The sequence below is a fragment of the Amyelois transitella genome, chromosome 3 (assembly GCF_032362555.1).
Source record: "Amyelois transitella isolate CPQ chromosome 3, ilAmyTran1.1, whole genome shotgun sequence".
NCBI classification, from domain to species: domain Eukaryota; kingdom Metazoa; phylum Arthropoda; class Insecta; order Lepidoptera; family Pyralidae; genus Amyelois; species Amyelois transitella.
In genome coordinates this window covers 6,480,124-6,507,538 of record NC_083506.1, presented here as the reverse complement: position 1 = coordinate 6,507,538, position 27,415 = coordinate 6,480,124, and the positions used below count along the sequence as shown (strand labels likewise).

The 27,415-nt window shown below is 34.9% G+C and overlaps 1 protein-coding gene across 1 annotated transcript in view; it reads left to right on the top strand.

The window, feature by feature from the left end:
* LOC106135448 (lachesin) overlaps positions 1 to 14,150 on the top strand; it is a 75,571-nt gene extending 61,421 nt beyond the window's left edge. The window contains exons 2-9 of the mRNA XM_013335740.2: positions 1,178 to 1,281; positions 9,737 to 9,944; positions 10,401 to 10,559; positions 10,633 to 10,761; positions 10,844 to 11,137; positions 11,429 to 11,524; positions 13,449 to 13,559; positions 13,751 to 14,150. Coding sequence (XP_013191194.1) covers positions 1,178 to 1,281; positions 9,737 to 9,944; positions 10,401 to 10,559; positions 10,633 to 10,761; positions 10,844 to 11,137; positions 11,429 to 11,524; positions 13,449 to 13,559; positions 13,751 to 13,818 — 1,169 coding nt within the window. The 3' untranslated portion in view covers positions 13,819 to 14,150. The remainder of the gene's footprint in view (positions 1 to 1,177; positions 1,282 to 9,736; positions 9,945 to 10,400; positions 10,560 to 10,632; positions 10,762 to 10,843; positions 11,138 to 11,428; positions 11,525 to 13,448; positions 13,560 to 13,750) is intronic.
* The last annotated feature ends 13,265 nt before the right edge of the window (positions 14,151 to 27,415 follow it).

Genomic DNA, 27,415 nt, shown 5'->3' with positions numbered 1-27,415 from the left:
TTAATTGAACTATGATCAAGAAACTCTTTCATTACCAAATTGTTCAGTATTGACTTACGGATAGCTACTTCGCACGCACTATTACTTTGTTTATAAAATTACAATGAAGATTTCCTTGCGCCTTAAGCAATTATAAAAATATTTTACACACAAAGTCACGAGCAAATATTAGCAACATTTAAGTTATAAATTACCATGTATGTTAAAAATTACCATGGAATCAAAACACTCACGCTAAGTACTCTTCCCCGAAGTTCCGTAAATATACTTCATTCTGTTACGACAGTACGAAAATAAACGTGTTGGAAAAATTTCCGACTACATGCAAAGACGAAAATGTTTTCCATATAAAATCCATTGTCCGAAAGCAGGATAAATAAATCTATTGTTGTCAGTTTGCGCGAGACTGTGATACGTAAACAAGTGCAAAGGAGACGGACCACGGAGCAAGTTTATTCTCTAAACAGCAGTGTGAAGCATATGCATGCGCGCCGCGGCGTGTCGCGCGACTGACTCCGCAACACTCGGTATTCCTTGCAGCGACTCTTTTCCGACCGGCTTTGCTCACTGAATGACAAATATTTACTCTATTCTCGACATAACCCCACGGTAACTACAAAGTTGACGGTGACTATACGGCGGCAGTTTATCCTTACTACCAAATCGATAAGGTTAGACGTTCGATGCCGTGCTACGTAAAAGTAAGAACTTGAAAAGAAAACAAAGAACGCAAATTTGGCAAGTCGAAGACAAACGCATTTAAAATGGGCAGAGCAGAGCAGCAACCATCTATCTTTGAGCTTGATAAACGACGACATTATTCCTTATCGTCCACTCAATTTGTATAAAAGCGTTCTGCTTTGATAATTTGAAAATTACAAATCGTATTTTGACAAAAATGTCCTCATAACTGCAAAGTCTCGCCAGATTTTTGATAAGACAAAGGGGAGAAAGATCGGTCCAATTTGTCTGAATTTATATCTTTGGAATACGCTATGGCTACTGTTTGAACTCGCGTTGAGAATGGAATATGTTACAAAAGTGAATAAGATAGTTTAATTTATAGATATTTTAGGTATAATAAGGTCGCCTTAATGATGTTTTTTGTGGTGCAATACAAAGATCAGATAAGATAAAGATTGAATGTATATGTAAAAATATTTAATATTTGTTTCAGTTGTGGAAGAGCCAGAATTTACTGACGTCATTCAAAACGTGACCGTGCCCGCCGGCCGCAGCGTGCGCCTCGCGTGCTCTGTGAAGAACCTTGGTTCATATAAGGTAAGTGAAGTGCACAACAATCAATACTTAACCTTTATTACGACTTTGTTCTTTACGGAGTAGACTAACGGTCTTGAAAAGACTGAAAGGCCACATTCAGTTAGATGACTCAAAATAATTTACATGAAAATAAAACATTTTTATGACCGTTTATTAAGCCAACTTCGTAGTTAAAATGGTCCAAGAATTCCCGCATTGATGGCATAAGATTCGGAGCGGCTACGAGAGAGGAAATATATGGTTATACAAATTCATTACTCATTGACAAAATAATATCTCGCATAATATTTTTTTTTATAAAAGTACTCATAGCACCGCTTACAATTTGAATGGAATACGACAATATGCGTGGCGCAGCGAAAGGAAACATAAAATAAAAAGCATTTTATCATTTGATTTAGAAGGCGCCGTCGTAATAAAGTGTCCATATAAATGGAGGAAGATATGATTTACAACCCCTACGCCGAGTTTGCACCTCTTTCGCATAACGAAAAATGTTTTGAAAACTTAAAACTGAAACCGCTAGTGATTATGTTTTCATCAGTTTTATTTGGTTTGTATAATTCTCAAAGAAACAGTGTCTTTCACAAATATTCTTTAAGTTCAGTAAATTAAGTGTGAGTAGCATACCTTTCACAATAACATTTAACAACTAATTGATAAAGTGATATGAATAATCAACGTCCCACTTCATTAAATTACTCATAAAATTTTCCTAGCTACTGTCTTAGCTTCGTAGCAAATCTTGTAGCTTCGTAGCTATTCCCGTAGCTTCGTAGCTATTCCCGTAGCTTCGTAGCTAATCTCGAAGCTTGGAAGCCAAACTTGTTTCTTTAATCTTGTAACTTGATAGCTGATTCGGAGCAGCATACTTTCTTGATGAGCCTATTCAGTTATAGACTTAATTTGACAAACAATTCCCATTTTAATAAATGCTACCCGAACATTCAGCAGACATTTCTAATTTTAATATGACTTCATCCAAGTCACGTACGACCACTGCTGCTGGTGTGAATGGAAGTTCTATTGAAGTGGAATGGCAGTGAGGCTCCGAGTCTAGTCTCCGGACGCGCGATAAGCCGCAAGCTGCAGTTTTGGGCTAACTGCCCACGACGGGTAGAGGGGGAAGGTTAGTGGGAGAGGGGAGAGTGTCGCTTCATTTGACTTCAGTACCACCCAACTATGATTAGTATTAGTATTTGCTTATCGCTAAACTGTAGTGTTTATTGGATGCAGTGATCGTTAGGGCTAGACGCTTGTAATGATTAATATAGTTTGGTAACGACGATCTTAGAATATGAACTAATTACTTGCTATTTTAATATACTTGGCTGTTTAATTGATACTTAGCTGTACATCATATCCTAAAAGGCATTTATAGCAGCTGATAAATATATTTATGACATAGAGTATAAAATTCGGAACCAATATACGAAACATGGCTCTACGATATTAGAATAGATATTTTATTGATTCCCCAGCTGAGAGACTTTTTCTGCTCATTTTATTGCATTTACTTACGTCTGAAACTGTCGGCGGTGCGAGCGCAATAAAAGCCAAGATAGTGTTCTTCTGAAATAAAGGCTTAACTGAGGGAGCCATCACCGTTGCCCCGTATTGACAACAAGAAGCGGATTTTCCCGAAAGCCTCGCCTGTGCCATTAGTTTCCGCATCGGTTAAAAAGATTTGCTTCCCGGGTCTTATTTTTTTGAAATATTGACTCGTACAAATATTTCTTCGTCTGCGAAACATTTTAAGTTCGGAGGTTCTTACGGATAATTTGGATTGAAAAGTATATTAGTAATCGATCTAAAACAAATAAATAATTCCCAGAATACAGATTCGTCTAGTTTGGGAATTATTAAATCAGTGTACATTTTAATTCTACTTAAATAAACAAACATCATTACATCCTACCGGATCTTCCGTGATGCCTTCTACCAATCAAGATACAGGTTTATTCTTAGTTTGATGGTGGATGGCTGAGCGTTGGACCAGATTAGAAAATGTATAAACACCTTTTATATGAACGATGAATATGTTGCTGAAATGAGTCAATAAAACCAAGTTTTTTTTTTTTTTTTTTTTAACAATATAGAAAGGCTCATAAAAAATTAAATATTATAATATTACCATAATCAATTTGCTGTACATTACAGTCAGTTAGTTAGTTATTTCCTCTATTCATGGTGCAATTCAAATAGATTTGCTATTTTATGCAAATGTTTGAAAGTATGCGCGCACGTAGCCGGTTCATCGGCATGAAATGTCAGATAGTCGGCGGCGGCACGTATGTGGGTTTGCAATAACATGCCACTACGACTCGCAGCAATGTTACACTCGCCGCATGCGAGCGCCGCCTGTTCAAATTCTGCCATATTTCTCGGGCCTTAAGAGGGAATTATAACTATGTAGTGAAATAGAAAAAAGTTTATTTGTTTTGCTATAGCTATCACTTAATGAAAATAGACATGAATTACATTAAATAATAATAGAAATTACTCGTGATAGAAATGAAGTCCTATCCTATTGAATCTGACAATATTTGAATCTCAAAAAGCCAAACGTGACCTATCAGTCTTTGGAAACTGTTGGCCCTGTCTACGCCGTAAAGGATAAAGACGTGATTGTATGACGTTCGTGGAATGAACAATTGTGGGCTGCAGGCGAAATGGCCATAGCTTGGTAATCTGTACATTAAAGCCAAAGTGTTTCTTATGGATGGAACATATCAGGATAATTGCTAGGCTAGTAACTTACTTTTCTACGTTTCTTAAGCCGGCTGCTTGACCAGTCAAGAAAGTAATTAACGAAATGCCAAAGAATTTTTTATTAAATTTACATTAATAAATCTATCTAGGTATACCTACTTAATTTGATCTGTAAATAAAACTTAAATTTTGTAGCCAGGTACGTCGTAATAAAAAGGTAAATTATCAAAAACATGGATCATATCCCCTTAATATTCCCGCTTCGGGAGCCGAGGTCGAGATGAGGGGCGCAAGCATGTCACCGACGATCTACCCCCCTGCAACTGCGTATGGAATGATCGTAATCATGAATATTAACTTATACTGGCAAACATTTTAATTAAAATTTCTCAGTGCCAAATCTTCACAACGAATTAATTTGAAATATGTTTCGAAATTTAGATTTTTACGTTTTTACTCCAGTCACAAATATGAACGTGAATGAAAACTTTCTAATTAGAATGAAAAGATCGGTTGTTTACAGTGAAATCCAAAGCTATTGAGCTCCCTTCCGAAATTTAGGCACATGCTATGTAAACGGATGACCTTCTCAATGTAAGAGACCTTCGGAATTTTATAAAAGAATAAGGACATACATATATTACCGAAAGTACTTAACACTTCGTAGATTACATAAATAATCCTAATGGCCTCTGGTGATCTTGATAATAGTTTATTGGCTGACGATTCAATAAAAACTTGGAAATATTCTCGAAAAATCCGCAACTAAAGAGACTTCCAAGTGGGCTTTTAGTTAAAGTAAGCTATAAGCCGTCTTGCGCACGGTGTTAGCCCATTCTGTGCCATTGCATTAGTTCGGTTACATTCGTCTCGAGATTTACTGGAATGAAGCTACGATTTCTTGTATGGGTCTGACACATATTTCACCCGCAATTAAATTGAAATCGAATTGTAACTAGAGTAGCGTAGGCAAAATGTGGCATTAAACTATTGAAGAGAATAACAAAATTTTGGCAGTCATAATTATACTTTTTCAATCATGTTACAAAGTCATTTAAATTGTAGTTCTGGTGCATAATGGGACTAGCGTTAAATATAACGACGATTGATAAAATCTCTACTTAACAACGATTCTTAAGAAAAAGCTGTGCTTTAAGGCTTAAGAGTTATCAGAAACATAGTGAAATACGGAAGGAAGTAAAATATTTTTGCAGGCGAGAACCATTCAAATAAATTGAAAACAAACTACAAGCACAGAGAAAATGTGGTGAAGTATTGAAAAAACTCAGCCCCGATGATCCCTGAAGTTTTATGAAACAGCTAAGTTAGCGACCTTTTATATCCGTGGCTTTGAAGTGCTCTCCATAAAATAATACTCTCTTTGACAGATCATTTTTTTACAGATTCATTGGTAGTTTTGCGAGTAAATATATTAATGTAATTTCTTTTTCTTCCAAATACGTCATATTTACAAATGTATTTATTCTAAATCGATAGATAGAGGCATCAATCCCGTAACCATTCGAATGACATGTTTAAAATTTTTATTTTGTATACGTAATAAGCTCAGGCAACATATATGCATATAAATTAAGTGTCGTAACTAGAACACCTAATGTATACATAAATAAACTCGAAATGAAAAACTTCCCTAGGAATTATATAACATGTAAAAACAAATGTTGGAAGTACGAGTGTAATACAAAAAAAAAAAAAAAATAAACCAAAACCGTAGATGAAAAGAAAATTCCTATCCTATTGAATCTGACACTATTTGAATCTCAACAAGCCAAAATGGCCTAAAAATCTCTGGAGAGTGTTGGCCCTGTCTTCAATTTACACAATTAATCCAAAATGCACAATTTGAAGCTACAGCCAAGAGGAGTGTGCACAGACGATCAACTGCTTTTAAAAAGTACTACAAAAGTGTAACATGGAGCTCCTTAAACGTTTCATAATTAAATCTGTCGTAATATTATTAAACACGTCTACGAATCATCTCCTGCGGCGATAGGGCCCGTCGTTAAAGAGGTCGGTGCGGTGCGCGGCAGAATGGCCAAAGTTTGCAACGAGTCCATTATAAATCAAATGACGCCTCCGAGGCATGTCTTGAGGGACGCTAGCATCTCCCAGCGTGCCTCCAAACTTCAACTTTGCGTCCTTAATGCTTCAACAATTAAGATAAAAAGAAAGAAGGGCCTAAATTAAAGGTGGTTAAAAGATAACGAGTTAATAGGCTTCGTTCAAACTTTGTTACTGAATCTCGATTATTTTGAGTAATTTATTGAAGTATATAAATAGTAACTGATTATAACTAGTTTCATCTTAGTCAGCAAGAAATTTTAAATGAGTAAGATCCGTATCAAATTATGAAAATTATTCGCGCGAACACGGCACGACACTGAGCGGTTCACAAGCGCCCGCAGTTGCGGCCAGCGGTAACTCGTTTAGGATCGGGAGACGAAGAAATTAGTCAGCAGCAGCCGTCGCTGATTCTAATAAATAATAATCTCCTAGTTTTGTAAAACGACACCTGAAAATGTATCTACAAAAACGTAATTTGTGTTAGCAATGATTAAAATTTGTTATATCCCGTATGAGTTACAAAACTAAAAAGTGCCACCCACTACAATAAAGTTATAAATTGTTCTTATAGTGTGCAACATTTTATAAAACTGCAACGTTACATGAAATTTAATTCATAAAGTCGGCAATTAATTTCCGAAAATCCATTTTAATTTTCGTTCATACTGTAACTTTACTCACTAAGCAATTTTATAATCCTAATTCCGACAAACTTGGGACGTTACAAAATATTTTGTGCCGACCCCGACCCGCCCAGGCGATGCAAACTTTGTCAAGTTCAACACTCAACGCTTATCTCCTAACCGCTTACAATTTTGATTCCTCCTTAATTTTATCTTAACTGTGGGAACAATAAAAGAGAACTTTCAGAAATACCTCTTATGTTATACGGATCCGAGATAACCCTGCGGATTTGGATAGACCGTTGAGAGTATTCTCAACTGCTCACTCGCAGTTAAATCTTCTTGTTTTATTACTTACAATAAGTTTCCAAAGAAGATTTGAAGGAAAAATAGGACAAACTATTACGTTGAATACCTATTATCTAGAATTAAAACAGACAAATAGTTAACTTGGGGATATATATAAATTTTACGTATCAGTTGGATTGTATTTATATTGGTTTACACCTGGGAAGATGGCTGCTTAGAGTAGATATGTATATACAGCTGCCACGTTTACCCAAACTAATACACTGCTGATAGCGTCGTAATGATGGCATAAGGAATGTTGTCCATCGTGAGCAACGAAGAGGCGTACAATAAGTGCCAGACGGAGGCTTGTAATTGAATGAGCGGTGCAGAGGCACACCGCAGTGAAATTAGATTAGATGCCGGCCACAATTACGTAGATCAGATTTACATCGTCTCCGCTCGTGTCGCCGGCGCCACGTAGACTCGATGTTCGGACAAAATTACGAGGGCACAGAAGATTTACTTATAGAAGTCCCTGTGTCACTTGCCTTGCAATAAGCGAAGTCCGTTACAATGTCTCTTTATATAAATGAGACAACATATTGTAAGACCAACGCCATTTGTCTCTAAAAGAGTAGACGTAGCCTATTACATGGACTTTTGCACCTAAAAGCCACTAATAAATTAATAGTGAAGAAAAAAGAGAACACGGAACACCAATTAAATTTAATCTCAACAAATTGATGAGTTGTTTGGGAATTTTTAGTTTTCGTACTTGGGTCACTGTTGACAAACTCTCTAAAATGATAAACTTTGTATATAATTACAGTAATCACTTTAAGTATCAAGTTTAATACCAAATAAATTTATTTTTTTATTGTTTAAGTTACTTTTTTAATTTGCAAGACTTGAATTTTAGATACATGAAATTATTTGAACATAAATCACTTGTAATATTAAGCCTTGTTTAATATCCCTGAGCTCCCGGTTTCGGCGACAAGTCAGGTAGTCGTCATTAGAGGGGTTACCGTCCCATTGCATAATAAAATGGCCGAAGTTTCCTCAAGTCCATTATAAATTAGACAGCGGCTGAGAGCCGCTTCACTTAAGATAGGTAAGATGTGACCCGCCCGGGCTGGGCCCAAACTTCTTCTATATTGCCTTCCCAATCTTGATAAAAAGAACTAGCCGGCAGCCATGATTCAAACTTAAAGCTGGATTAAGATATAAAGGATGCACGTCGAACTTTATTACTTCGATATCTTACAACTTTTAATTTTCGCCATCCTAAATCGAGTTATCAAAAGTTATTAGATTTATTTTCTGCTTGTTTGATAACATTTTCCTTATAACGAAAGTTGTTATAATAAAATGCGTATTGCGAATGCATAATATCTGAGCATTTGAATAAGCAAAGTGACATTCCACAGGTTCGTTTTGATGAGATTGAATCATTCCGTCACGAAGATTAAAAGTTGAGCGAGATTGCTCGAAGTATAACAATCTCGGCAAAATGCATTTTAAGCGCTTAATGCCGTGGAAATTGGTGTGAAGCGGCGACGCGATGGCAGCTCCTTGCAATTACAGATGTCGTGCCATGCGACCTCCGAACTAATGGCTGTTCGTAAAGGTTCAAGTTTGCTGTTACTAGGTGGCACACACCCACGCTTCAACTGTTTTTCATGTGTAGTCTCTGCACAAAGTGGTTGCATTTTTGTAATAAATGATGATGCCTTTTTTAATCGAGTCTGTATCAGATCAACCGATACTACCGATAACAGTGTATGTGACTGAGTTTTTTTAATCTGAACTTATTCAATAAAGAAGAATACGGAGGATGATTGCAATTGATGCTCAGTATTTATGATGAACTGTTATACCATTAATTTAATTTCTTTTTGAAAAGGCCTAATGTCTCACTCACGATAGTTGTAATGACGATAGTTGGTTAAATATCATGTTATTCTACAAAAATGTTGTGCGTCTATAGACCACTTTTGCTAAACTGCTGGTCTGCCATGTCAGATGCAACTATTACAAGGGAGTAGGAAAAAATTAAAACAGTGGAGAAGAAACCCTAAAATTTAACGTTACAATGGATACATTCGAATGCGAAAAAAATATGTTTGAATAAATTAAAAATCTTAAAAAAATTTACTCCTGTAGCGAGCTTTGCACAGATGGTATTTATGTGGAAACCTGACGACATTTTTGAAGTAGGTATTTATTTGGAAAAAGTCTTATAAGAAACGCCACGTTCCTTAATTTCCGTTACGTCACCGCTCCAATTGGAAGAACGATTGGAAATCATTGAAGCGACGTTCTCCACCCTACTTTTACTCGTTTTATTAATGTTTCGCAGCTCAAAACCTATCGTAACAATAATAAAATTTCACTTGTATATTTTGTAGTATTTGTTTTCGTAATTAATGTTATTACTTCCTGAAAAATATCAACATAAGTTTAACTTAATAAAATTAATTTAAATAAGGGCACTTTACCTACTTAAAGTAGGGAAAATCGGATTAACCTCTGATATTTCAATTTGATTAGAAAGTCAAGTCTAGCAGTGAGAAGAAAATATAAAAAAAAGTGTAAAAAGCCTAACTTACCCAATCCAAAAAACATGGTCTTATGCGCATCTCCGTTAGGAAGATTATGATAGAAATGAAAAAAATACTTAAGTACTGGGTATATGTTGAATATTGATATTTATCGCAGTGACATGTTTTTTTTTGTCCTAGGTGGCGTGGATGCACTTTGAACAGTCAGCGATCCTTACGGTGCACAACCACGTGATCACCCGCAACCCTCGGGTCAGCGTGACCCACGACAAGCATCGCACTTGGTTCCTGCACATCTCTGATGTAAGAGAAGAAGACAAGGGCCGCTACATGTGTCAAATTAATACGGTCACGGCGAAGACGCAATTTGGCTACCTGCATGTAGTTGGTAAGATCTTTAGTTACTAACTTTCACCAGCAGCTTTGCTCGGGTTAAACTAAAATTCTCGTTTTTACCATTTCCGTTGGAATTACCAAAATAGAAGCTTTGTCGTTCTCCAAGGTTTATAAAATTCTTTTAAAAAGGTTCAGTGATTAAGCTGTAAAGAGGTAACAAAAAACGTACTTTCGGTTTATAATATTAATTGGAATTGGGATTTCTTAATCCATGGCTATGCAATGAACTTAGTTCTAACCAAACTTATAGGAAATAACTATCGAAATATTATTTATAAAAATTACCTTAGTCACCGTTGAGACGGAGCTTCTCGGAGGAAAAAGAAACTTATTAGTAATTAAATATGAGTCAAATTGTAAATTTTAATTAAACCTTTAACTACAAATTAGATGTTAAATAAACTAAGAGACGAATTGCCAGTAAAGTGGAGTTATTGGTTGTCGACAGTGCCGCCCACGATCGACGACTCGCTCAGCTCCAGCGACGTTATCGTGCGAGAAGGCGCCAACGTCACGCTGACGTGCCGCGCTAATGGCTCTCCTAAGCCTACCATCAAGTGGAAACGAGACGACAACTCTAAAATCTCCATCAGCAAAGGACATACCGGTTAGATATCTTATATTAATGATCGAACCTCTCCGCCTTTTTCGATCTCTCGATAACGATCTTGAATTTTCAGTAACCGACTGGGAGGGCGAAGTTTTGGAGATGGCTCGCATTTCCCGATTGGACATGGGCGCTTACTTATGCATCGCTAGTAATGGTGTGCCCCCGACGGTTTCGAAACGAGTCAAAGTTAGCGTTGACTGTAAGTTGTTTACGCATGTTTTGGTGATCTACATTTGTTTACCTATGAAAACATGTTGTTTGTAACCAAATTCTGTTTTTAGTTCCGCCGATGCTATGGATACCTCATCAATTGGTCGGTGCTCCTTTATTTTATAACGTGACTTTGGAATGTTTTACTGAAGCTCATCCGACATCTCTGAACTATTGGACCCGGGATGATGGACATATGATTCATGAAAGCCACAAGTATCACATGGAAAATACAGTCGGTATACCCGCTTATAAAACTCATATGAGGCTACTTATAAGACATATTGATAATGAGGATTATGGTACATACAAATGTGTTGCGAAAAATCCTAGAGGAGAGTCTGATGGAACAATAAGACTTTACAGTAAGTATTTAAAGCTATCTTTTCATTTTTTTTATCTTACACTAAAAAGTGAAAATAAGTTTCTTAGAGTTTATAAGAATATAATGCATTTTGTAGTACTAATTTTCCCGTTCCTGTTTTGTAAACGAAGTAAAACCCAGGTTCATCCTCAGGAAGGACGCAACCAAGTCAATCCGCAAGATGGATGATTACAATGTACAAAGTAAAAGATCCAATACCAATGAAGACCATCCAAGATATAAAGATTATTATAAACGAAATTACATTAATGTTTTCATATCAATTTTTTAGCATCGTCTCCTCCAACGACAACGCCTGATCCCCGAGCTGTGACAGTTCCGCCGCCCTCCAGACCTCCTCGCAGGGAAAACCCACTCGCCGAAAAAGGTAGCACTTACAATTATAGTTATATAATATCTACTTAATTATCAAGCTATAATAAAAGTAGTCAAATACAAGTTGAGTTAAATAAAAGCTTTCAAAAAGAGGCACTCTTTTGTTAATTGTAGTAACAGATCTTCATGGGATACCGAAGTTTGTGTGGAATAATTTCAATTTAATTTTACCATTACTGTGCATTTGTGAATAATTATTTATAAGTTAAAATCTTAAAGACTATAAAAAAAACAAATATTTAGTTTTATATGTGTCTAAATAAATGCTTTAGATAAACCTATAAGTGTCCCAAATTATATGCAATAGCACAATAATAACATGCATATTGAAAGTTTACTCGCAACGAAACCAAACCAACCAACAATATAGAAAACAAAATAGTGAAATAAAATTAAAGCGCTTACAACACATTGTGTGGTCGAATGGGTTCATCAATTTCTGATACCATCGATAAAATACCGGGAACAACATTTTTACGTCGACGATTTCGTTTATTAAGAGATAATATTACCTTTACGAGTTATACTGCAGCGAGGGCGCTCAGCTTGTTTTGATTGTTTGTTGTTTCAGTTATTATTAGTGGTCGTTATATTTGTTTATAGATCATAAACGGTATGTTAGGAGTTAGGACGATCTGCTTGTCGCCGGCCGCATTTTGTTAACCGGCTCCGAATATTATGAGCGATCGTAAAACATAAACAAATCGTAACATAACGTTTATGAAGTAGTGATGTAGGACTTGCTGTTACAAATCGTAAAATTATTTTTAATAAACGGTACTAAAATATTGAAGTGTTTCTATTATCGTACTATGGACTAGGTATCTACTAATAATCGTAATAATAGCTTCTTTCTATGGTATTATACCTATATTCGAATGATAATAATTTGTGAGTGATTAAACCGTTGTGTAGAGGTTCACTATTTTTTTTGCAATCTACTTAAACTAGCTTATAAAAACTATTTCTTAAACATTGAAACATCATAAAGAATGTAGGATAGAAATTGTTCATACGTAAATATCGAATCATAAGTCGGGCGCGTCATTACTCCTTGAGAACTGGCCATTACCCCGGACAAGCCGACGACAGAAGACAACATCTTGCAAGACATCCTATTACTGCCAAGTGTTGATTCTGGCTCCCTCGTTACAAACTTACGGACTTATATTCGTCTCGTATCTCTCCGCAAGTTTTGCAAATAGGAAAAGTTATGACTTCAAGAACATTATAGTTCGGAATACAAGTATTTGTTGAATAAGGATGCGGGGCTTTTAAAACAACCGTTTATTGATTTTACCAGCTCAGCATATCATTTTAGCGTGCATCGATGAACTTGAAAAATCCATTTAGCGGTTGCCTCGGCTGCCGCGGAGTAAGTTTTACTGGGGCTGTTTTTGCGCGGGCGTCGCGTCGACACTGCCCGCCAGCCGTGCCGGGTTTCGTTTTATTTTTTGTACCCATTACGAATTTACGGCTGGCCTGGCCACTCGACAATATTGCACATCTTTTCAATAACTGTTTGGTGACCGCTTGCCTTCCGCTCTACCTACCATTATTGTATTGAAAGTCTGTTGAACCTATTCCTTAGTTAGGATTCGTAGCACTTAGCTGAACGTGGCTTTTCAATCTTTTCGAGATTGTTGGCTCTGTCCATCCGCAAAGGGCTGGCGACGTGGCCGTATGGTTTATCTAACTCCGTGAGTTTATTAAGAAAAAGCACTTCTGTAAGAGTCTTTCAAATTTATTATTTTTACAACTTGGTTTGATCATGGACTTTCATATATTTTTAACTGCGATTTTAATGGTTATCAGAATGAGATACTTTTTAGTGGCTTATGTTGATAGTCGAGGTACTCTAAAAATATTAACTGCCGATCATCACAAGTAACTTACATTGAATCATTTGTTACCAGGAACAAAGTATCAGTCGAACCTGAATGAGATCGATAAGGGGAAGCAGAAGACAGACGAGGGTGGCGGGAAGACACACCTCAACTGGGTGGGTGGCGCTTCACAGGTTACAGGTAACTTATTGACTTCTTTTTAATTTATTTACCTCATTTTTCTAAAATAACCCATTCAAGACTTATTTTGTGGAAATTGCACGCGTCGAAGAGACAAATCTTCTTCGTCAATTAAATATTCTTGTATAAAATTCACAGCCTAGATTTAGATTACTTCTATTGCTTTATCGATTTCTAAAAAATATTTGCAGGGACGGCGCATTGGATTAGAAGTCATCTATGGGTACTATTTTTAGCAGCTGCACCATTGTATTTTTAAGTCATGTAGACGTATTCTATTAGACTAGATTATTTTTAGTATTATTTCAAACCACGCTGTCCATTTTATATAAAATACGAAGCCAAGTTTATCTTAAATCAATAATATAGTTGAGTTTTTAAGATACGCAGATGACCAAATATTTTTTTGTATTGACTCATTTGTTTATTTGATAGCTTTTAAAGAAGATTTATAAATGCTTTCTTCCAGGTTTGTATTTCAATACAGTCATGATAATTTTATTTTTACTTTCAATGAGCTTAGAAATTTTAACGTTTGTTAAGAAAAAAAAACTATTATCGCCTACCTGACGTCTAAGTTAAATAACGGTAGCTGTTACTGTTACTGTAAAAAACCCTTACTGTTATCAAATGTTTATGAACACATTATTTTAGAAAATTATAACATACATTTAAGAAAGTCCTTGGAAACAGGTAAAGTAGTTTAATTGTAATAATAGAACACTGGACGGTCCATCGTCGTCATATGATTATACATACATTAGTTACATTCCTTTGTTCTAATCAATCTATATTTATCTTTTATATGTAAAAACGTTGTTGTTGATTGCATGAAATATACATCAATAATGTACACAGTTCCTTGAACTAAATAAAAAGTCACGATTTGGCAGATTCACAAATTATTTTCAATTCGCTTATAATGAAGGTTTGATTATAAAAATATCTGCCGAACCGTGAAATTAAATTAACTATAATAAATAGCAAATCACTGCACTCATATTACTTTTGATATAAGGTGCACTTCTATATCATATGAATTACTATATGAATATACAAATATATAGAGTAAGACTGAGAGAAAGTATAATAGTCGTATAACCACGTCTTTAGTATATATATGAGTATAGCTTATTTTTTGCTTATTTAAACCTCATGTATGCTGTGATAAGCTTTTGATTGAAGACGTTTATTTAATAAAATAATACTAAATGAGAATAGACATATGTGTGTAGAAATATTATTACTTTTCGACTACCAGAATCATCTCAAATATCAATAGGCCTATCGAAAGTATCGATAGCTCAGTTTCGTACAATAGCATCAAATACGAGTACTACAATAATGTCGAAAGTATCGATACTATCAATAATATCGATACTTAGTTGCAATAGTCAGCAGCAATTGTATCGACACTTCGATACTATTTCTTTTACTCCAACTATTGATAGACACTATCGATAATGGTTTATCGATCGGCAACACTTATCAGAAATTAGGCTCCAAAACAAATTTTACAATAAATTTGAAAAATTGTTATTGCTGAACATAGCCTTACAGTCTTTTTAAGACTGTTGGCTCTGCCTACTTGACGTCATTATATGTAGGTATGTACAATATTTAAGAAAATAACAACACAACAAGTACTAAGAGTTCAAAACAGAATCATCATATTATATTTCCGGAGCAGTTATACATATTTTAATTAAGCTGTTCATAGTAAATGTGATTGGCAAATTCATTAGGATCCCACCAAAACAATGTATAATTTATCATGGTTAACTGACAAAAATGCAGTGTTAAACGCAGTTTGCCTATTTATTGCTCACTCAATATATTTTCTGATAAACCCTAGGCAAATTTGCGTAAAAATAAATAGATATACATGTATGTTTTATCGGTCTTACTAAAAATGCTTCAATATCAAAATTTATTCCTCCTGCTCCCTTTCTTATTGTACTTAGACAAATTTATTTATAGAAATAATTTTTGTCCCATATCTCTTCAAGAATTACCATGACTAACTGACAAATGACTGTACTATTGTTTCGTATTCTGTTAAAATAAAAATAAAAAAATATTTATTTACTGTAAATTTGTAATAAAATCTTTAAATATTTACGTAGCCCTTTTCGAGGTTTGGTTTACGAAATGAATATTTATTTCTTCAAAAATACATGTTTCTTCTGTCAATTATAGTTTATATAATATATAGTATCTGTATTGTATGTAAATGTTACCGTTAATCATGTTGCCAAATTGCTAAATTTAAGGTAATGCTATATAGATAGAAATGTTGTAAATATATCCATAAGCCAAAGCAATGGAGTGTTTTTGATAAAAGAGAATGTATCGTTTAACTGTGAATTCGCTGTAAAACCTGGATGGTTGTATACCGTACTACACGTAAAGACCCTAAGAATGACTAGATTATACATTAAATAAAGCTTGTTTTGAACATAAGTCTTTCATTGTAGTAATAATTTTAAACATAAGTAAGCAATAAATATAAAGCAAGCAATGCTTTCGTGTCGGCAATATGACTTAGTTTTGCGATTGAAATTTATTATGTTGATGAAACATATTGATTTAAAGTCGATAACTAACTGTTATTTTTAAATATAAAATGAAAACATACCGTTACGGTGATGAGTTATATAGATCATTCTTTCTTCTTTCGTATATTTGACGTGAAAGGCAACTAAATAACAACAGTTATATGTAAACTGATAATTGCAAAATGTCGTTAGTAGACTCCGAGCTTTTAAAAGCTGAGGATCCGCTGTGATGAAACCGAGAGAGACTTCTACGTAAGTAAGAGTTACATTTATTTTTCTTAAGCTTATATTTGGTAATAATTAAATAGTTCAGCCTGGATTGAAGGCGTCTGTTCTGTCAAATATAATTCTGCAAAATACTTTTAGTTGATATTACTCCTCCAAACAAATAAATTTCTAATACAAAGACCTTTTAATGATATTTATGTCTTAGTTTCAGCTGAATTTTTATCCTGTTTTTTAGACAAGGCTCATTCCTGGAATTTCTTGTTTTTGAAATAATTTATCCGCGGAAAGTTTCCCCCGTCATATTTTGATGGGCAAAAATGCTTGCAAACAATCTGGGGCGAATCTTTGAAGATTAGGGCTGGCTTTGGAACGGCGAAAAGGCTCCAACTACGTATGGCCGCACGCCAACTCCAGTAAGCCAATCTAACTTCTTTTAAATGTGTTTTTGATGTAAAGAACACATTACGGTACGCATCGCTTCCTGACTCCCAAATCGGGAACTAAATTAGCTTTTGATTTATATTGGCTTTAAAGTTGCGGTTGTAGCATTAATCATACATATAACTATATGAGTACTCTATATAGACGAAATATTCTTATAATAATAATATTCTACATTCTTTTCATAGATTTCCTAGAATAATTTTGCATCAAGAATAGAAACTGTTACTCAACGAATTAACCTCGCTGCAACGCGCCACTCGATGAGAGAAATAATTCGAAAAATTCTCAAACGGGACTCTGTACTTAGAATTTTGTAATAATAATCTTTGTATCGTTTCCACAAAGTTGAAAATAGATTGTTAGAACCGCAACAATTTACTGCGTTTCAGAATGTAGGTACTGCTTGTAACAGTAGCCTCATTACTTAGCGGTGGCGTGGTAGGCGTGAACTTCCGTCGGAACCGGATATCGCAGGGTGTACAAATAAAATTAACGCTTATTGCCATCCAGTGAGAATGGCCCTAAATTAGCGGTTCGGTTTTCATTGAACCCCTTTACAAGGTAAAGGATGTAGAAAGAAAATGAGAGACTAAATAGATACATTCATACATATAGTCACGTCTTATCTCTTTTAGGGCAACGTTCAGTGGTTTGGTTTTGTGAGGGAATTATTTTTTTTATTTATTTAAAACTTTATTGCACAGAAACAAAAATGTACAAAAGGCAGACTTAATGCCGTTTGGCATTCTCTACCAGTCAACCAGCTGACCAAACAGAATAAACTTTAAGTTGGTGGTGCAATAATGTGCAAATGCATAGGTACTGAAAAAATACATACCTACATTACAAAAAAAAAATTATGGAATGGAATCGGCTATCCGAGAAATCCCAAGTTTATAAGCCTATCCTTTAGTCACCTTTTTCGGCATTCATGGGAAGATACGGAGTGATTCTATTCTAAAGTGCCGGAAACCACACGGCAAATGCCATAACAAAACCACACGCCACTAAATAGATAATCATCCAGTTTTCAAGCTATATCTATGTTTATGCCTCTTTAAAATTTATTACTTAGCTAGATTAGTTATTAAAAGCGTTATTAAAACAGTTTTTCCTAATCCATGGTCACAGGTGGCTCCTCTGCAGTGGATGCAACTAGGACTTATGCAACCTGGAATATTCAGTTAGCTTATCTACTGAGTTCTCTATAATCATGTCTATATCCCTTACGGGGTAGACAGAGCCAATAGTCTTGAAAATACTGTAAGGACATTGTGATACAAATAATTTTTATAAGTAACCAAATGTTTATCTTAGATGATTTTTTAAGATGCCCACTTCTTTATCACTTCATATAAATAACGATAATATTTTTTTGTGAGAAAATAAACAGTTTTTTATGAATCATGAGTCTAATACAAAACTACAAATAAGATTATAAACCGATCAGTTTTATTGTACCCGCAAGTTTACAAAAGTTTACAAAGTTTGTAGTTTCTTGCCAAAATTGTCTAGCGGTGCCAAATATTCAGAGGAAAGTATTAAAGGTAAAATTCATGACACAATAAAAAGGATTACAAACTTGAACTTAATAAAATTGGCATCTTTGTCAATTACTTAACACGTCATCATGTCGGTACTTATACACGAAAGGCTAATATGATAAATTAATTATAATACACATTACCTTTTTATTTTATGACAATATTTTAATGTTCTACATACATACATACATACATATGATCACGTCTATATCCCTTGCGGGGTAGACAGAGCCAACAGTCTTGAAAAGACTGAATGGCCACGTTCAGCTATTTGGCTTAATGATAGAACCGAGATTCAAATAGTGACAGGTTGCTAGCCCATCGCCTAAAAGAGGAATCCTAAGTTTATAAGCCTATCCCTTAGTCGCCTTTTACGACATCCATGGGAAAGAGATGGAGTGGTCCTATTCTTTTTTGTAATAGTGCCGGGAACCACACGGCACAGTGCCGGGAACCACACGGCACAATTTAATGTTCTAACTCTACTTTATAAATTTGCCTGTCATTTTACTTTTTTCTTTAAGTTTATACAAAAAGTATTTACCTCATCACATCTTCCTTCTTTAAAAAAGACACAAAATAATAAAATTCCTCAATAATAAAATTGACACATAATCACTACATAGTATAAAATAAAGTCGCTATTTTAGTCCGTTTGTCTGTATGCTTAAATCTTTAAAATTACGCAACGGATTTTGATGCGGTTTTTTGTAACAGGTAGAGTGATTCAAGAGGAAGGTTTTTATGTATAATTTTTTCCGAATTTTGCACCCGTGCGAAGCCGGGGTGGGTCGCTAGTACAACAATATATTTTTTCACATTTAGTATTGAAACGGAACGTAAAAGATATCTATTGACCTTATAATAGTCCGTAGTGAGTTAAACTAGATAATTACGGTTAGTATAGTTCGTACGAATATAGAGCAGCAACTACCCAACAAGAGAAAACAAACCGATATTGTGCCGGCCTAGATCGTTACCCACACAGCTCCGTCCTCCATAATTTTCGGAAGGCAAATTAATCCGAACACGGGCGGCGATCGGCGGCGGTCAGCGCGTCCTCGCATACTAATGCTATTGTTTATCGAAGGGGCTAATCTGTGCGTAGCAGCCGTCACTGTCCTCCCTGGAAATTATAACGGATCACTTTCGGTCGCGGCTAATCCGCCGCCGGCGCCTCGATCAACCAGAACGTGCCTCGAGTACGCTCCGCAGCTGTTTGCTGTTCATTCATATATAATACATCCTCACGTCAAAACTTATCAGGAGCAAAAGTCTTGTACCTACATTGTATTAAATTTTTTTAACTAGTGAATTTTGTCCTTCTGGCTTCCTGCTGCCAGACATTCCTATCCCTTTTCTTCTTGAAACATTCCTCATCTTACCACCTCCTCTAATGTTTGTAATGATAAATGGAAGATAAATTCATTCTACTAAAAGACTTAACAAATAAACTCAAACAACTGGCCAATTTTTAATAAAGGGCCAGACATAGAATTTTAAATGAATTCACCTATCTTCATTTAAATTAATCTCAACTAGAATTATGTTGTAAAGTCTTAAAACAACCACCGAAAAAAGCATACTAAATAAGTATACACACAAGTTGGAGGAAAGTTAAAATAGCGCAAGCATCCTATTTCGATGATCGTACATGTGTAAAGTTGTAAAAGAGTCGTTCCACACTGAGTGATAATAAAGGTAACCCTCCACGGCACCTTTATTGTTATCGAATAAAAATAATCCAGGGATTTTTGGGATGATCGTAAATTATAACAGGATTCAGGGGTGGCCGGAGGAGGCCCGCTCAACGTAGCTAACGGCTTTCTCACTGGGCGGTGTTAGCTTCTTCCGAGCTTATATTATACTAAAGTTACTCATATACGGAACAGGTTTCTTGGTAATATATAACTTTAAAATTCAAAATTACAAGATTTATGTTCATAATGAGACAGAGGCCGAAATGATAGACGGTACAGTATATTTTCAGAAAATATTGCACGGGATACAAACTTATTACAATTTAAGTTTCAATTCTATCATAAAGCCATACAGCTGATCGTAAGGGATTTAGACGAGATTCTATATTTGTATGTATACAAACCCACAGATAAAAAGTCAAGTGAACTTATTAGTGTTGGTAACATTTTTTCGAGCAAACTTAGCTTTTTCATCTAACAAAAACGAATATTGTGCCTCTTTTATTTAGGACGACAGATATATTATCGTGTCTATAAATATTTTGCCAAAATTATGCCTCTTCCCAAGGCATTAAAAAGGAACGAGATGGTAAAGAGCACAGTGTTACAATAACCGGCCCCTAAACGCATATTTTTGACGGTGTGAAGCGCTGAAAATCCACCGATACCAACAAAAGTGGCAACTGAAACTAATGAATTATTCATAGCGGCGGCGCGGTGCATGTTCTATCACTGTTTTATCTATTGCGGGCTTACGGCCGCGACCCGCTCCCCTCGCGCACTTGGCCGCGCAAGGGTTAACTACCTTGCAACCAACAGTTTTAGTGCCGTTTGAGAAAACTAGATAAGCTTCATGACCAAATGAACATTAGCGTAACGCTTCAGCTAACACGATTATTATTAGACAAGCATATTATTTTACACTTAACGTAAACGTGAAACGTTGACAATTGGCTATTGGTATAGTAGTGGACACAAGTATAATATAGTAGATTGAATATGGCGTTATCTAGGCCTATGAATTGTTAATTGAGAGAGTATGTGTCATCATATGAAGATATCAAATGCAAGTACTTGGTCACGCTCACTACACCATAGAACAACATCGAACTTATGGATCCAGTATTTATTATTTTACAAAGGCATAGAAAAAAATTATGAAATTAACACATAGTACATCATCAAAATAAATATAGAAAGGTTTTATTAAGCCAATTTTGCTTCAAAGGCAACAAGATGTATAATTTACACAAGATTTCCTGGCAACAATATTTTCGCGTTAGTTACCTTATTGCGGGTCCAGACACGGGCGCAGACGCGGTGACGCCAGCGCCTTCTCTACGCGTGCTAACCTGACGCTGTAAACAAGACAACACCACTCACAAAATAAAAAAATCACACATATTACCTTTTACCCTTTTGCTACTATAACCGCTGTATGAATATTGTTTTAGACAGGTAATTATATCGAATAGTTCAAACATTTGTTTATTTCTAATCTTTTCACAGATACCACAATAATATAATATAATAATAAAATAATAATGATATATATAGACACACATATATTACATAAATATATATATATATAAATATACAAACTCATATATAAATATCATAAACCATTTGCGTCATCACATCACAAGAACATTGGCAACCTGGCTTGAAGATGCATCAAATAGCACACAAACCAGGAAGCTAAACAAATAATCCATTTTACTTAATGCAAAAACAAACCCAAAGTGAAACAAATAAAATAAATAAAAAAAAAAAAATCTTTTCACAGAAGGTTAAATTTCACTGATGGTCAGTATCCGCTTTAAATAGCAGATAACTATCAAAAGCGGATACTGATCATTGAATCCAGAAGCTTAATATGATTGGCTATGATAAAAAAGACAGAGAATTGTAATAAGCAACGGCGTTCTAAACAGCGATTTTAGGCAGGTATTCATCATACGCCACATTGAATAATCAACATTTTCACTAGTATTTAGAGCGCTGTTAAAAATACTTCTCTGTCTACCTGTCTTTGGTACCTACTAAAACATACATATAAACACGTCTATATTATTATTATACATGAATCGAGATTCAAATAGTGACAGGTTGCTAGCTTATCGCCTACAAGAAGAATTCCAAGTTAATTAACCTTTTCCTTAATCGCCTTTTACGACATTTATTGGAAAGATATTTAATAATTAATTTAGGTAGTCCTAGCCTTAAGTGCGGGACATTTAATATCAGTGAATATACTTTCCTGTATCACTAAAAAATGTTTTATTCTTATAACAACACAAGATGAACTTTTTAGAACGTCGCATAAAATGGTTTATCTACGGGTAACAAGAAAACCTTGTTCCGTCCCCTCCTTATTTTTGTACAGCAAAAGATAGGTGTACTAACGCACGGTGCGACACATAAATCTACTGAGATTTCATTACCCAAATCCACTAGATACGTGATCTTCACTTACTGGCTTGTTAAGTATTGTTTGCTTGTTTTGACATGAATTTAAAGGTACTTATTGTGTATTTCTATTTGGGCACACCTTACCTTACCAATATGTTCCCGCGACAGTTTCGTAGATACCATATTTTTATTTTACTTATCTAGTTCGCTTATAGACTCCTGCCCCCATAGCAAGGCACGCGCGACGCCGTTTTTATCGCGCGGAAAACTATCGCTGTCCAATTTTACAACATAATAAAAATCTAAATCGGAAATCGGCTGAAAAATTATAGACTTGTGATTCTATGACATATCTGTATGTGAATTATCTACTAATGTGGATTGATTTCGGAAAAAAGGGGTAAATTTCAGCTATCCTTATAGGATATATAACACAAAATACAGATTTCTTTGAATATGCCATAAGTTCTTTAAACCTATGTTAAACTTTAAATATAAAATATTCCTAGATTGACAAAATATTTATTTATACACTAACAAAGAAAACTCACAAGAAACTAATAACTAATTAAATACAAGTAACGTTCAATGGTTTCCTCGAGGCATTGTCAAGTTTGTATCTCGAAAACAAAGTTGTACATCCCAAATCTTATTAAATTGTAGTTTGAATACACAAGTTGACAAAATGTTTAACAAGGCAACTATCCTAGCCGTCATTCCGTGTCGGAGGACCACTGAGTTTGCATCTGTGCAGTAAACAACTTTACCAATTAAACTTTTATACAAAACATCGATATTGGCTTGAGCAGTTGGCCCGTTCACGACAGTATTCTAAATTTATTCTAAAACCTATAAAAACTACTGTAACCTGGAAAGCCATGTAACTAGATTGTACACAAAACTAACTGTAAATCTAGCTCATTATAAATTTAATGTTCTATAGAAAATAAAATTAGTCCCTTTCCTAGATAACACCAACCTCTCTACAAACCTGCCGCTAATAAGAGCCCGGTCATGGGAGAAGTGCGCTGTTCTCGGATTTGCTTTTTTAAGTGCATCATTTCTTGACTACAAGAAATAGACGGGTTTTGGATAATATTTGATCTTTATGTCAGAAGCAAAATTTCGGAATATTATATTAAGTTACTGCTTAATTATTCCCGTTTATAAATCTAGTTTTTAAATAAATGACATACGAGTATATACCAAGAAATAGTCCAACTTTTATTGAAACAAAATCAGCAAGTATATAATTAATTCTGTTTTTATTACAGCCGTGGGTTTTTATGAGCGCAGTTTCAAATGTTATTGATAAAGTTTGCTTATTACTATTCTATGAGAATATGTTCTAGAAAGCCACAAACTTGTTTGCATCGAATTCAAATAGAGTTTTTAGCTTGAATTATGCAGTCGCGACTATTGCCAAATGCAGTAACGCGGTGTTAGTATGTAGATACTTGGGGATTTGCTTTTGTTTTTATTTTAGTGTTGGTTAGTTTCTGAAATATTAGATATCTTGTTTTGAACTTTGAGCGGGTGTCGTACCGGAGTAAACATTATTTGTATTCATGAGATATTACATGTGTGATATATTAAGGTAAAAAATTACGAGTACGTCTTTTATGATAGTCGTTCGTCAATATATAACCCAAATCCTTGATTTTATAAATTGAACACATAAACCAAAAAAAGTAAAAAAAAAATTGTAATTAAAAAGTAATATACTCTATTTCTATTTTAATACCAAACTGTCTCTGTCGGATCTCTTGGGTAATTAGACCAAAAATTTTTTTTATTCCAAAAATAATATTTTATATATATATTCATTCATTTAGTCAGACCATCTACGCACTACTACGAAGCTACGAGAATCGTTGTTAAAGAAACGCCGCTGTGGTTAGTGATGCAACATGTTTTTAACACTTTTAATGTAAATTAAATTTATTACTCACTAGCTGACCCGGCAGACACTGTTTTGCCAATTATTTTTATACAGGGTGACATTTAAAACAACTGCATCCTTTTAAACGTAGACTATACCCATGCTTCTGAGCCGTTTGAGCCTATTTTTATTTAAATTAAACGTCATCATTTTCACATTTAAAAAACCCTCATAAACTACGTCACACGCTTTATTAAAGACCAATACTACAAAAAGAAATTAAAACTAAACATGTAAATAAACTGAAAAATAAATTATTTTTCTAGTATCAAGATCAAGTAAAGTACAGAGTTGTCAAGATCGCTCAGCTCTGATTGAATTGTGTCGTTGACCTCTGAATCTTTTCCGCCGCCCGGGGTGATATGACGTATTTAGGATCGTGGATTTTGATACTTTTATTTTTTTCCTACTTTCTGAAATATGAACTGATATTTTTCTTTCAACGTTTTTAAATATCCTTTAGTTGAGTACACTTAACAGTAAAATTTATGCAGTTGAATTAAAAGTCACCCTGTATATTATTACGGAACCCTATTTTTTTTTTCAAAATAAAATATAGTCTATGTTACTCGTAGATAATGTAGCTTTCGAATGGTGAAAGAATTTTTAAAATCGGTCCAGTAGTTTTTGAGCCTATTCATTGCAACCAAACAAACAAAGTTTTCCTCTTTATAATATTAGTGTAGATGAGATCTGTATGTATTATTACAAAAAATATAGTCTTGTTTTAAATAGTCTACTATATTATCGATCATTTATTTAGTTAGGAAGTATACGAACATCTACGCGATACTACGAAATTGCTACGAGAATCGTTGTTTTAAAAGAAACGAGGCTGTCGTTAGTAATGAAATTACTGTAGTGAATAGCTAGTTTTTAGAACATAATTTTATGAAGTAAATTTTTTTAACCAATTTGATTTGTGTGATTTATTTCGCAAACCAAAAATAGTAACAAAACCTATTATAGCGGAGACTGACAATTCATGTTACGCCTCGTGTAACTATGCTATAGCCGAAAGCTCTCCTGAATCTTTTATCCTGTAGACCTGTTGTTAAAATTCGAAATATCCTGGTTTCTTAAATATACTATATACTATGTTTATTGAATACACCAGCGGCTCCGCCCGCGTGCAACGAATGATCTCGCTGATTTCTTTTCCTGTGGGATTTTTTGAATTTCTCTATTAAGGCAATCCCTAGGCAACAAAAGGAACTTACATGTAGGAATTTTAATAGCTCTTACCTCTTCAGTTTGGACTGTGCGTTGATATGACATTCCATCAGTTAGATCGAGCAAGCGAAATCAACTTGTTTAAAAATAAATAAGATATATATACATTTTAAAGGTAGATGTGCCGTGTGGTTCCCGGCACCAAAACAAAAAATAATAGGACCACCATTTACACATCAAGCCGAGCAGCTGAACGTGGCCATTCAGTCTTTTCGGGACTGTTGGCTCTGTCAACCCCGTAAGGGATATAGACGTGACTATAAGTATGTATGTATGTGTTAAAGGTAGAAAATATATATAGGTAATATATGTATGTAGGTCTGTCAATAGAATTTATAAGTTCGAGGGGTTTCAAAATCGGTTAAGTAAGAAATTTTTGCGACATTCGCAATTTTGTAATTAATTTAAAAGTTCGCGACATCTTGTTCACGGGGAACAAATAGTTACTAAGATTGCGTTCCCCGTTTCAATCAAGACGCTAAAGCCTATCTAACCGTAGCCGAGTTGTAGCAGAATATCTTCATACGTTGCCACTGTCGGCGGCCGCCACACGCTGGCCGCACATAAATCTCGCGGGCAATATGAAACGCCCGTAATATCACAATAACCCATCCCATCGCTCGACTCACTACCGACATTAACTGAAACTATGAGAACGGGTTATCGAAATTATTATTATAGTATTTTAAAACGATTTGTTAATAAAGCCGTAACTTAAGACTTATTAGAATATCATTCTCCTTCACTTGGTAGAGAAAACCAACCGTCTTGCCTCGAATAGCCTAAAAGGCCATATTCAGCGTAATTGTTTTTAGTTATACATGTTGAACGTAGAACAGGTACCTATCTGAGATTAAGTCGGTATAAAAAATATTATTTTTGAATATTCAGATTATTTTCATTATAAGACTTTTTAAGTTTAATTAAATATGGCGAAAATATGGTATTTCAATTTAAATTAAACAGGGGTAAATCAGTTTTAAGGTTAATCTCAAGACCCATTATTATTTGGAACGATAATACGTTTCACAACTGAGTAAGTTTCATAGATATCCGAAGGTAGTAGCAGAGGGAAACACGTCCTCATTATTCAAATGCATCGAAGCAAATTATGGTAATCTGGGAAACCTGTTCTGTTTCACTGATATTAATACACAAACATCGTCGGTCTATGAGTCTGTCCGTATTGCTTTGCTCAGTCGGAACTCCCCCCGTTGCAAAGCGAACGTCCCTCACTAAGTTGCTACGTGTTCTACACTACACTGCTTTTGATATCCTTAATCCGATTGTATATTTCATGATCAAAAAGTAGATTAAATTGCAAAATTTAATTAGTTTTGAATTGCAATAGTTTTTGATTTTCACGAGTACCTAACCAAAAATAAACTTTAGTTATAGTAAGTATTATACCTGAGAATCGTAGACATTTCTATGTAGCCAACTGTACGTACATTATGTTGTCAATAGACTACTGTATGTTCTGCCAAGTATGATATTATTCCTATAATGTTACGTTACTTACTACAAATAATCAAATTATTTACCTCTTGTACATGAAAACTTAAATTTAGACTTTTCTATTTACAAATCGCAAAAACATGTGACATTTCAAAAGTGTGGAATTAAATAACACTACGCTATTTCCTCGTGTCGTGACGTGTTCATCGACAGCGGAACATGTCCACGCGTGTTGCGCGTCACGCTTGCGTCACGCCGCGCGTCCCGAATGTCACATTACGGTACCGACGCCGTGACACCTCAGTGTTGGTTTCCACTAGGAAATAAATACTCGTTG